We start from the raw sequence: 12,913 nt of genomic DNA on the forward strand, positions 1-12,913 counted from the left end.
CCCATATTTTTGTAAAAAGTCAGTCTTGGGGTTTCTTTATTGTGCATACGATGTTCATGATCCAAACAATGACGTATCAAACGAGAGTAATGTGATATTAATTAATTGGTCTAACATGGTATACTATTAATTAATTAGATGGTATGTTGATAGAGGAACATATTTAAAATTGGAGAAAAATTGAAGGATCTAATTGTCGAAATTGAAAGTCTAGGGACTAAATTCAAATCCCATTGAAATTTAAGGATTAATTTTCTTTTTCCATATTTTTATTGCTCACATTAATATGTTGATTTATATGTCTTCAAGGATAGCAAAATATTTCTAAATGGCATGTAACAAAATGCTTGATATTGTTATGCATTCTTCATGGTATGATTTGAAAATAAACTATAAGGGGATACAAGTCCGATGAAAATATTTAGACGTGATGAAAATGTTTATGAAAGTAAAAGTTTAGATGCGACGAAAATGTTTATGAAAGTAGAGGTTTAAATGCGATGAAAATGTTTAAGAAAGCAAAGGTTTAGATGTGATGAAATTGTTTATGAAATTAAAGGCTTTGACGCGGTGAAATGTTTTCAAGTTCATATGTTAAGAAATGTTGATTGACAAGGAAGAAAGTTCTTTATTGGAGTGATGCCCCATTATTAGCAAGAAGTTGATGGGAGTGATGCCCTCAGTGCTGATCGACAAAGAAGAAAGTTCATTGAGAGACTGAGTGTAATACCCGGATAAAACATCCGTTTTAAAAGATTAATGACTCACTACACGGTTAATGATTTTGTAAAACATAGCTTTAAAATAGAGACACGTAAGCCCTTATATGTAACCCAACTCTTGGAGCTTTTTGAGGCAGAACCCAAATCCCACCCATTTCTGACCGTACGTACGTCAGGGGACCACCCGAATGTACGCACCTAGCACTTAGTGAGAACGTACGCCAGGGGACCATTCAAACGTACGTTGACCAGTCCTTGATCCAGTGGGCAATACCCGAGAACGTACGCCTGAACCCTTTTATCTAACGTGTAATAGTACTTGAACGTTCGCTAACACCCTGATAACAGTTTTAACCCGTTCTCCACTTTTCCAGAGCTAGGCAAAGCCCAAGCTCCTATATAAGCCATGCCTTCGACCCTCAGCCTCCCCTAACCTCAAAGAAACCCTAACCCTAGTGTGAGAAGTGATTTGGAGAGAGAGAGAGAGAGAGAGAGAGATAGAAGAGAGAAGAGAAAGCTTGGTGTTCTTGCCATCTTCTAAGGAAATCCCCTTACCTATTCCATGGTCTTTTTAATGTTGTTACTAGTATTTCATGATTGAAGATATTTTGACAAAGCCTCACACCCATTTCTTTACAAGAGCCAAGTATGTTTTGAAAGAGCTTTAAATCCTTCTTCCATTTATTTGAGTTGCATGATAACATGATATGTACTTTGCATGTGCCTACTTAATAGCTTAGGATGAGATATATCAATCCTTAGATTGGATAGAAGCCTTAAAACAAGTTTGGAGCTTTTGGCCTAGGCACCTAACTCACTGGATGAACGTTCTCTCTCGAGGCCGAACGCTCGACTAGGGAGTAAGGCCTCCATCCTTTAGCTCCAAATGTGCAATACTAGGGTTCAGCGACTCATTTGACTAGATATGACTTTAGTGCTATAACTCTTAGGAATTCTGTAGTGCTGCGCGTAACAATATGTCGTATTTCGTTATAGCAGGGATTTGTGATGTCGGAAGACTCAAACGAGTGCGCGAGGTAAGTAAACACTTACGAACACTTTCCTTAGAAATGTGGGATATGTCAGCTGACTGTCTACGTTTATGATATGAGCATGTCTACGTTTTGTAATAACTTGGTAACTGCTTTAATAACTGGTTGATAAGATGTATTATATGACATGGTACACCGGTATGTGTGGTATAATGGCCATGGGCTATATAGACTTAATTCTATGGTAAAATGTGTTCTTGTTTATATGGGCATTGGATTCAATGGTTAATCATGACCGGCGCAATCATTGCCTAATGGTTAGTCACTACAGGACGTACGTCACTAGTAGGGTGGGCCACTTGAGGTTGGACTCGGTCAGATTGCTAGTGTTATGGACGGTAGCGTACAATGGTTGGGGTACCGACATTGTACTACAGGTCCCTCAGGACAGCGCCAACCCTGCTAAGAAGGGGTTATATCTTGGGTAGACCATATATGATAGTTATGATCCATAAGCATTAGTTTTCTGCATTAAAATACTTAGGCGATTGCCGCTGGGAATACACAACTCTTTTGTTAACCAAACAATACTTATGGTGTATTAACGGAAACAACACCTCTTTTTCAATGTTTACCAAAACTGCATTTTTATTTCTGCTTAATAATAATGGGCTTCTATCATACCAATAGTGAGGTTTACTTACTAAGTCGTTAGACTTACGCGGTTATTACTCATATAGGGAGCTTGTTCTTAGAACTCTAGAGTGACACAGTTGCCACCTCAGACTCTGCTTTAAGATCTTCTTGCTGTTATTAGGTTTGCCTTATATTATTGTTAGTTGCTCAATGTCTTTAATTTGAGGATTATACTTGTACCCGTAATGACTATAGACTTCTCAGATTTATTTCACTTTTCTTTGCATTAAATCTAACAATGCTTTGAGGGGCGATTCCCCATTTAGCCATCACTTGGTTAAACTGAGTAATTGCCAATAACCTTGCCAGGCTGGCCAAAGTCAGTTTTTGGGGGTGTTACACTGATGCCCCCTTATCAACATTATGTAATTAAACTATTAATAAGTAATGAGAATGAGGAAAGTTCTTGGTGCGAGTGATGCCCCATTGTCAACACAAGTAAGAGAACAAAGAATAAGAAATTAATGTATGGCATAGAGATGCATATTATGTGTATGTATTGGTTATGTGAATGAATGAAATGAATGCATAGTATAAAGATGCATATGATGCGGGTATGTGTTGTGCCAAATACCCACCTAAATTAATAGGCGAATACTTGGTACGTTTTACATGCAAGTGCACAAGATCAAAGCGATAGTATAGTAGACAAATATGAGATCATTCCCACGAGAATTGATAATTTTGCTTAGAATGTAATTTTCTAATTAATTAACGGAATTAAACCAATTGTCAAAGATTAAATTTAATAATAACATAAAAAGGTAATAAAAGATAAAAATAAGAATTAGGGTTAGGGTTTTGACATCCACCAGTAATCAGAACAAATTAAGATAACAATATGCCAATGCTAACAATTATACCGATGTACTTAATGCTTGCTAACCTAAGGGCATGGTATCTACTCCTTAAACTATTGATTTTCCTAAGCAACGAATTATGCATGGTATCTACTTTAATTCTTTTCGTTCTTAAAAGATTTAACATGGTATCTACTAAGTTTTTCTTTAAGAAATCATAAATCAATGGAAATCGACAAACACATGAAGCCTAGGGCATGGTATCTACTCTCAACTTTTCATGTTGATTAATCCAAGAACCCATGATGAGGTTCTTTCATTACTTTATTAAGCCCTGGACTCTGTCATCTAAATTGACTCAATTAAAAAATTCAAACACATGCATATGTTTTTAGGAACATTCATATGAGGAATTCAATCAAATAGGAAATAATTAAGTTAAGCACTCACATATAATTGCAGGAAAGGCGTCAATATTGAAATCCTAAAAAGACATGACTAGGGCTTCAATCTATCCCCTAACAAGAGTTTAGTTACACATAATGAAAATAAAACTAAAAAGGAAAAAAAAGAAATCGAAAACGCTTCTTGCTTGAGCCTTCAATTCTTCTCTCCAAGATTGCATATCCAATTGTATGAATAGAAGGTCTATTTATAGGCTTGGGAACAACCCTAGACGTTCCAGTGCAGCCAATCAACTCACAAATCGAGTTGGAATTGGATTGTAGTCATTGAAACCGTGTGAAACTGTGGCAAAACTGTGTCTCTGCTACCTAGCACACGAATGTGCTCGATCATAGGAGGGTGCGCTTGATCACATGCTTGCGATCGATCCTTGGCTTGGGCGCTCGAGCACTGTTGCCCTCGATCCTGTTGCGTGTGTGATCGAACGCTAATCCTAGATGACTTGCGCTTGAGCGCAAGTGCGCTCGAGCCTATTGCTGCCTGTGATTGATTACAACCTCCAGCTTTTCCTAAAAATGTCTTTTAAGTGTAGAACTTGTCGGAAACGCTTGCTTTTCTTCAAAACCCTCAAAACTACAAGAAAACACAAGAACAAAGCAAAACATCAAACTATAACAAAACTAAGAGCTTAACATATGTGAATTAAGAGGCTGGAATATGTAACATTTAGCACTTATCATATTGCTAGTCTTTTAGCAATACAAAACTGAAAATAAAAACAACATAAAATAAAAAAGATAAATCCTTATGTGTGTAGCTGAGTTAGATGGATTTGTTTGTGTATAATTCCAAACAAGATATTAGAATATGCATACACACAACTATAATAATAATAATAATAATAATATATATATTTTAAATTTTTTGCGGGTTTACTTTATCACCTACAAAATGATTTAAAAGTATAGTAAAACTTACAGTAGCTGTTATTGTAAACTCATAGTATATATATATATATATGCGGCTCATTTCTAGAAGTCAATAATTTCTTAATTTATTGAGATTGTGGACTCATATATCCGTCTATATTATTATGGTAACCCTACAATCGCATAATTCTTATTGCAAGTTGAGGGATTGGCGTAGTTTTGAGTGCGAGCTTAGACGTTGATAGAAGAACTCAGGTGAGCTTAGATTGTGGTCTACTGACCTGAGTTAAGTTAGCCTTTGTAAATTTGTATAGATGCCAAGTCTGGCATGTCATAGTAATGTTATATATTCATTTAAGATTTAGTTGTAATGATTTTATGAGATGAAATAGTAGTTCTGGTATATTTTATTGAGAAGTCTATTTGGTCAATTTAAAGGCAAAAATTATTAAAGGTTTTTTTTGGTAATTGTTTAAGGATATAATAATAGCGTGTTGTGGTTAATTGTGAAAAATTCTTCTCTTTCACCCTTAAATTTATGGCGGCCGTTCGCGCACTTTGTCTTGCAGTTTATTCTTTGCTACTAGAAGTTGTTGGTCACTGCCACCACCTGTTGTCGCTATTGCTGTTGTCATCGCTAATTTTTCTTTGAGTCAAAAGTTTTTTTTTAAAAAAATTATTTTTATTTGAAATAATTTCTTTTAGTTAAAAATATTTTTCAACAAAAAAAAAAAAAAAAGAGAGCCTAAATATAAACGAAGACACGAAAGGCTTGTTTGCCAACAGCCAGGGCCGGCATTGTAGTTGGAACGGCACTGTTCCAACAGCAAAAATTGACTTTTTACTTAAAAAAAAAAAAAAAAAAATTTAAGTAAAAAGTCAATTTTTGCTGCTGACACTGTAACTAGAACAGTATCGCTTCAGCAACAGTACCAGTCCCGGCTGTTGGCAAACAAGCCTGAAGTAATGCTTGAAGAGTTGGCTCTTTGACTTTCCAATAATTCTCTTTTTCCTAACATCCATGCGGATTTACCGATTTAAATATAGAAAGCAAATTAACATAAATAAATTTACCGGATGGAATCAAAAGTTGTCCGTAGTCCGTATAATAGATTGAGCACGTAGGCGTCTGTGAGCTTCTCTATATTTGTCGGCCAACATGGTCCCACCGCCATCTCATTCAGGGCCCCACCGCTTCCAGTTTCTGTCTCTGGCCGACACAATAGTGAAACTTTTCATCGTGCGTATTTGTCTAAAAATTAATGAAGTTCCCATAATTTGAATCCAGGGAACCAAATTCAAACCCAATCACTCTGGGGCAACGCATGGCACCCACACCAAATTAATTTAAAGTATTGGATTTATCTGCAGCACCTAATATAATTATTTTATTTGTAAATTATATTATTGTCTAAATCTGCTTAAATTGGTATAAACCCTCAAAGCAAAAGCTTTCTATGGTGCAGTAAAAATAGCTTCAAGTTTTTGTTTGATCCAAAATAAATGGAATCTGTAAACTCTCCCGGAGACACTCCGATGCCAATTACTCTTTTGTAGTGATTTGGAGTACACAATGACGACGTATTGACGACCTGAAGAAAGCGCATCTACCGTAAAGAAAACCGTTCTAACACTCTTCATTTATGTCAATTAATTTCTTTCTCTTTTCCTTATGCAGTGAGGAATGTCATGTGTATTAACTGTTTTTCAGAATCCAAATAAGTCAGATCTGAAGCAGAAGATTTAATTCACTGCAAAATATATTTGGATGTTTGAAATATGATGAAGCTTTGATACAATGTTAAAGTTTGTTGAGAAATTTAAAATACGAAAATAATAGTAGAAGCAAAAAGGAGAAAAGAGAGACAAAGAATTATGGGTGGTTCGATTTTAGACACATATATCTACATTCTGGATAGTCCTTTAAGGTTAGTTGAGCTTATTAACTTCATTGCTTTTAGTACATAAGCCCCTATTTCTAGTTGAATAAGTCAATCTATGCAAGAAAACCTAAATCGATCTATACTAAAAAAATATAAACCAATCATATAAATATTAGAATATATTCAGAATAACAATTGAAATAAGGTGGCGAGGCTATATATGCTATAAGAGAGATGATACACATCCATCTATAACCCATTTTTTGTTCATCACTTTTGCGAATTTACTAATGAATTTGTTGGATCCACACTAGGTCTGATAGATTTAATGATAGATTTGTCCATCTTTTGTGTCGAGATGGATAAAAGATTGAAACAAAACATTTCTCATGCTACAAACATGCAGGCAATACACAATTATAAACTTAGAAACTAGTAAAATATAAAGTAAATGATTAAATTTATCACTTTTTATCAGCTTAATTAATTTTTTAAAATAAGTTATTATTTTAGATCGCGCGTTCAAACATTGTCTTCGTCATTCGCCTCCAATTTCACTTAAATATTACACTTGTTAAACATTACTTATTAATAACGTGAGGGAGAGTATTGGTAATTTAACAGAACTTAGGGTCTTCAAAGTAAATATAAAAGATAATTAAATTGTGCTTTAGGGTCCTTCAGCCTTTCTTAATCAATCTATTAAATGTAGAGATTAGACCAAAATGGTGTCCATTTCGCAATGGTAGAAAATGATGAAGGGATATTAAGTGAAGTAAACTCAAATGCATCCCCAACCATACATATTCACCACGTAGAAACAACACACTTGCCGTCAGTAGGTTCAAATGTAACATTAGATGATGTGGATTACATTATTTTAAATGAAATATTTTTGTGTGTCACATTATTGGTCTCCTTCTAGCTCTTCTGAGCATGCCCATTTTGATTGGTGAGGTGTGTGATGGGCTATCTTTGTTAATCAATAAAGGCTTGAAAATATATTTTGTTATGAGAACAGAAAGTTCACTTCATGAGTCGATCAATCATACATAAGTCATTGTAATCAAATCAAAATTTGGGCCCCGTTTGGATACCTCATGACCCACTCTGTTAATGAGCTTCACAGCTTCAAACAGACCATCGCCTACATTTGATTCATGAAATTTGACTGTCAGAATCCGACCCACATTTCACCCTCACTTGCCTGGAAAATTGACACTGTCTCTTTCCCATCCGCCGGCCATGTTCAACAGATCCGAATCTATTCAACCTATATCTGTCTTTTATGTCAGCTTCTTCTTCCGACGCGCTTTCCGTGTACTTCTCCACATCTGTGCGTGGGCCTCACGTACCACCCCACCGCCACCACTCTCCACCAAAGCTGTTTTTTATTTTCCTCGTTCGTTTATGTTGTTTGTTTTGCTTTTTGCTTTTATGGTGTTGTTATTCGAACGTGCTCCTCTTTCAATGGCAGCCGGTCGGTTATTGTTGCAGTAGCTCTCAAGCAGGCGAGACTACATAAACTGCTTTATGTAACCAATTTCTTGACTTTTAGTCTAAGATACATATGATCGGGCCAATCTTTAGCATTGTATTTTTGTTTAGTTATGTTGTCGGAGAACTCACACTTCGTAATTTTTTGTTTTCTTATAATTCTTTTCCCCATTTTCTTAGAATTTACTTTTTTCCCCGAAGAGGTAAAAAAAAAAAAAAATTACACAAATTGATTAATCCCAACAATGCTGCTTTAAAGTCTCAGACAGAAATGCATGTAGCTTTCAATTAGGATAGATGACTTTAAGCAAGAGTAATATTTCCTGTGGATTCACAAATCCACAGACACCCCCACATACGGAAAAGCACATTTAAGAGGCACCATCTAACTCTTCTGCATTCCATGTTCTTTTCCCTGGCTTTCCAGCCAAGCAATGGAAACTAATTTGTTTTTCCTGTACGGATCCTAAATTTCAAAATCTAATGCAGATATGGATGTTTCAAGTAGTTAAAATTCGTACTTGATCAGTAGTAATTTGTGTTCGTTTGTCAGGTTCAAATTGTGTCTAAACATATATATATATATATATATATATATAATACTATGTATGTCCACTCTAACTTGACTAATTTAATTAAATAGGTCAAATCTCTCAACCTCAACCTTTTAATTTTGTATAGGGTTTAGGGCTGTGCAAATTCATTGAGTGCCGCCTACCGACCGATTTTCGACCGAGTGCCACCCATAGCTGGCCGTGACCGCCTAGATGACGTACAGGAGGCGGCATAATTTTTTCTATTCTGAATTTGTCAGTGTGGTAGGCGAAAGAGGTTTTTCTAACCAAATCGACTCTACCAACCGATACCGACTGACTTTGCCAACCAATTTTCAATTTTTTCACTTATCGACATTACTGACCGATATTACCGAACCGACCGCCATTCGGTGATGGAACAAAAAGTTGGCGGAATAAGTCTGTAAAAATTTCGACTTTACCGACAATGTTGGTACGAAATGCAAAAACTCAATTTTTCTACCGAAACCAACATTATTGACCGACTCTCAGCCCTATTGTGGTTTGTATTGTGTTTGTAGGTCATGTCAAAATTTACTTGCCATTATGTCGTGTGTCGGGTTTCAGTTGTGTCGAAACATGAATATAAGACTATATATATATATATATATATATATTAACTATAACCTAATCCATTAAATTAAACATATCAGACTTTTTATTCCTAACCCTTTAATTTCGTGTTGAGTTCGCGGGTTGTGTCGAAAATTGCATAAAAAATTGTACTACAAATAAAAACAAGAACAAAATAGTTTCCAAACAAGGCAAGCTAACAGAGGTTTTTTCAATGAGGATGGAAGGAAGGAAAGTGGTTGTACTGGGTTAAAAAAAAAAAAACGGACAAGTACTTGATTCTTGATACCCCATTGCCTTAGTCTATTATTAAGCTAAAGAGCTCAGCAATTTGTTTGGTTTTGAGTCCTTTTGCCTCATAATCAACTTCCTCATTATCTCTTCACAGAGGGACCCGCTGATCCTCTCTTATTTATATCAAACAGTTCTGCCATACTCTTGTTTCATATATAACTTGTCTCAAGCTCTCTGCTTCACTCTATCACCCTGCATTTATGCACACGCAACCACTCTGCTTTCTCAATAAAACCTCTCTTCACCTTTCTTTTTCTTCTTCTTCCCTCTTCATGGCTTTCTTTCTTTTCCTTCTTCTGATTCTCATGGTCCCTTCAAGCAATGCTCAGTGGCCTCCTTCGCCTGGATACTGGCCAAGCTCTAAGTTCACTTCAATGAGCTTTTACAAAGGGTATAGAAACCTCTGGGGTCCTTCGCACCAGCGATTTGACCAAAATGCATTAACAATCTGGCTAGATCGCACCTCAGGTCTCACTCACTCTCATTCTTTTTTCTTTTTATAACCCGGGTATCCGGGGCTCTGCTCCGACTACCCGGGATACTATTCAAAGCGCTCTCTCATTGATTTATTTCTTGGTTTTTAATAACAGGAAGCGGGTTCAAGTCGGTCAGCCCGTTTCGATCCGGGTATTTTGGGGCATCCATTAAGCTTCAACCTGGTTACACTGCTGGAGTCATTACAGCTTTCTATGTGAGAATTTGGACCAAACAACCTTGTTTATTTGTTCATAAACATGTATCATTAGTCTTGTTCATAAGCATGTTTATCCCGTTACGGACTTAATATTTAGATTCGTAAATGGCAGCTCTCGAACAATGAAGCTCATCCGGGTTTCCACGATGAAGTGGACATTGAGTTCCTGGGGACAACATTTGGAAAGCCGTACACATTGCAGACAAATGTTTACATCAGAGGGAGTGGTGATGGGAGGATTATAGGCAGAGAGATGAAGTTTCATTTATGGTTTGATCCAACACAAAATTTTCATCACTATGCTATTTTGTGGAGTCCTAAAGAGCTCATGTGAGTAGATTGATTATATTTTTATTTCTGATATAATGCCAATATATATATATATTTAAAAAAAAAAAAGAAAAGATATGGAAGATATTTGTTTTAATATCACTTGGTAACTATTCAGTACTATTGGTAGGTTCAGGTTCATTGTCTTATCGTATTTCCCTTTATTGGAATTTTTTTTTTAAATTTTTTAATTTTTAATTTTTAATTTTTTTTTTTTTTAGATTCTTTGTAGATGATGTGCCCATAAGGAGGTACCCGAGGAAGAGTGATGCAACCTTTCCACTAAGGCCAATGTGGGTATATGGCTCCATATGGGATGCCTCATCATGGGCCACAGAAGATGGAAAATATAAAGCCGACTATAGGTACCAGCCATTTGTGGCAAGGTACACTAATTTCAAGGCGAGTGGTTGCACTGCCTATGCGCCCGCTCGGTGCCGCCCGGTCTCTGCCTCTCCGTTCCGGTCCGGGCTGACTGGACAGCAATATTGGGCCATGAGATGGGTTCAAAGCCACCATCTTGTGTATGACTACTGCAGAGACTCCAAGAGGGACCATTCCCTCACACCAGAGTGCTGGGGTTGATGTGAAAATTGAAATCAGTACCATTTTTTTACTTTGTAATTTTTTTGGTGATTTAGTGAGTGTCTTGAGATGGGTCCAAGGGTAGACGTCCAAGACTCCAAACAAAACAAAAAAAATAATTGAAAAAACTTTTAATTTTGTGTGCATTTTGTGTCCATTTTTGTTACAATGATTTTGGCCTACATAGGTTGTTGGAAAAACACAAGGTATTATAAGATGGAGAGGGACTTGAGGAGAGAAAAGGAGCCAAGGGGATGGGGTCATGGGGTTTTAGCCATTTGGGTGACATTTTCCACTTTGAATAATAAAGCAGAAGCTTTTGTATTATGTGTATGATATCAATGCCATGGAAGTTTGGGCACTTTATATTTGTTCATGTATTGAACTTATTGGAATCCGATCAATATACAAAATGAAATTGTTTGATTGTTGTGGATCTATAAAGTTGTCTTTATGAGTTTAATAAATTTCTATTATTTTTTAATTGTTTATTTAAACACAATTTTGACTATTTTTCTCACCTTTTACCCTTCACTTTGCTTGAAGATTCAATACTGCTTTTAAATTGCTTTATTTGACTTTAATTTAAGGTGGATATAATTTTGGGAAAAAAAAAACTTTTAATTTCTAGGACAAAACATTAAATCATGTCTCTTTAAACATTGAATTCTCATGATGTGGACATACAATTAAAGACAAAAAGAATGTCATATCAATAACTTTCCGGTGCTCTCTAAAAATACAACCAAAAAAAAAAAAAAAACAACCTTTCGGTGCTTGTAAATGAACTGGGGTGGCCGGCTATGATATTAAGCCCACCTTATTTGCACCGCTGGATTATTTACCATAATTTATGTCAAAAGTGGACAGATTAACTGTTTATTGTTTACTGACAGCTTATTGACCGTTATTAACCAAAAATTGACTTTTGACGGTCAGTAATCAGAATAAAAATATCATTTCGACATCAGTTCGATAGGCGGTATAAATTTCTTTTATCGGTTAACCGACAATTAACCGACTTAGCTGATTTTTGAAGTGAATTTTGAATTTTATTTTGTAACTTTTCTTATTGTGTTTGTCCAGCTGATTTGTGGTTGTCATTTTGATTCATGTTCCATAAATTTACTTTTTCTTTTCATTTATAAAACATATTCTTTACTGTAGTTACAAGAAAATTGATAAATCTCAACATAAAAACTTATAACCGATAATTAACCAACTGAACCGACTAACCGATTAACCGAAAAAATCGAAACTATTCATTGTCTGTATGAAGTTGGTTAATTAATCGACTAAACCGACTTTTTTAAATCGGTAGGCGAAAATGCCCCTACCTATACTGACCGAACCGCTACCCACCCTATATATATATATATATATATATTTGGAAAAAACCATTTACTTTATATGGAAGACCGATGGAATAATAAAACCATTTACTTTATATGGAAGACCGATGGAATAATAGAATTATCAACGAAATGAAGAATGCATCCGTTGTATGAAATCTCAAAAATTACCCCCTCATAAATTTAACAATGGGTAAATACCTTTCGCAACAGGTTGCATATAGTTTAATATGAGAGATTCTATCTCTAATGTGAAATTGTATTTATCACGAACCATAAAAATATAATTGAAAAAAAAAACTAAATCTGCACCAAGGACAGCCAAACAGATACTTTCTGTAAATTTTTTAGTAATAAATATAAAACATGTGAATAAATAGGTTAGTTATATTGTAATGCATGTTATATCATTGTAACATATGGTTTTCTACTTACAAAGATATAGACATCAAGCATATCATTATTAAACATCTTTTTTCTTTTCTTAATATAGATTAGAAAGAATAGTCCCCACTATTCGTGAGTAAACTGGAATGCAATATATTTTTGAGTAAAAATTGAGATTTGTTGGAATGGATAAGGGAAG

At 35.4% G+C, this 12,913-nt stretch overlaps 1 protein-coding gene across 1 annotated transcript; it reads left to right on the forward strand.

Moving 5' to 3' along the window:
• Positions 1–9,544: 9,544 nt before the first annotated feature.
• LOC132192359 (probable xyloglucan endotransglucosylase/hydrolase protein 32) lies at positions 9,545–11,370 on the forward strand. Its single transcript, XM_059607673.1, has 4 exons — positions 9,545–9,834; positions 9,957–10,057; positions 10,173–10,390; positions 10,612–11,370. The coding sequence occupies exons 1-4, from the start codon at positions 9,567–9,569 to the stop codon at positions 10,973–10,975; spliced, it is 951 nt and encodes a 316-aa protein (XP_059463656.1). The 5' UTR covers positions 9,545–9,566; the 3' UTR covers positions 10,976–11,370.
• The last annotated feature ends 1,543 nt before the right edge of the window (positions 11,371–12,913 follow it).

This window comes from Corylus avellana, chromosome ca9 (assembly GCF_901000735.1).
Source record: "Corylus avellana chromosome ca9, CavTom2PMs-1.0".
Classification (NCBI taxonomy): domain Eukaryota; kingdom Viridiplantae; phylum Streptophyta; class Magnoliopsida; order Fagales; family Betulaceae; genus Corylus; species Corylus avellana.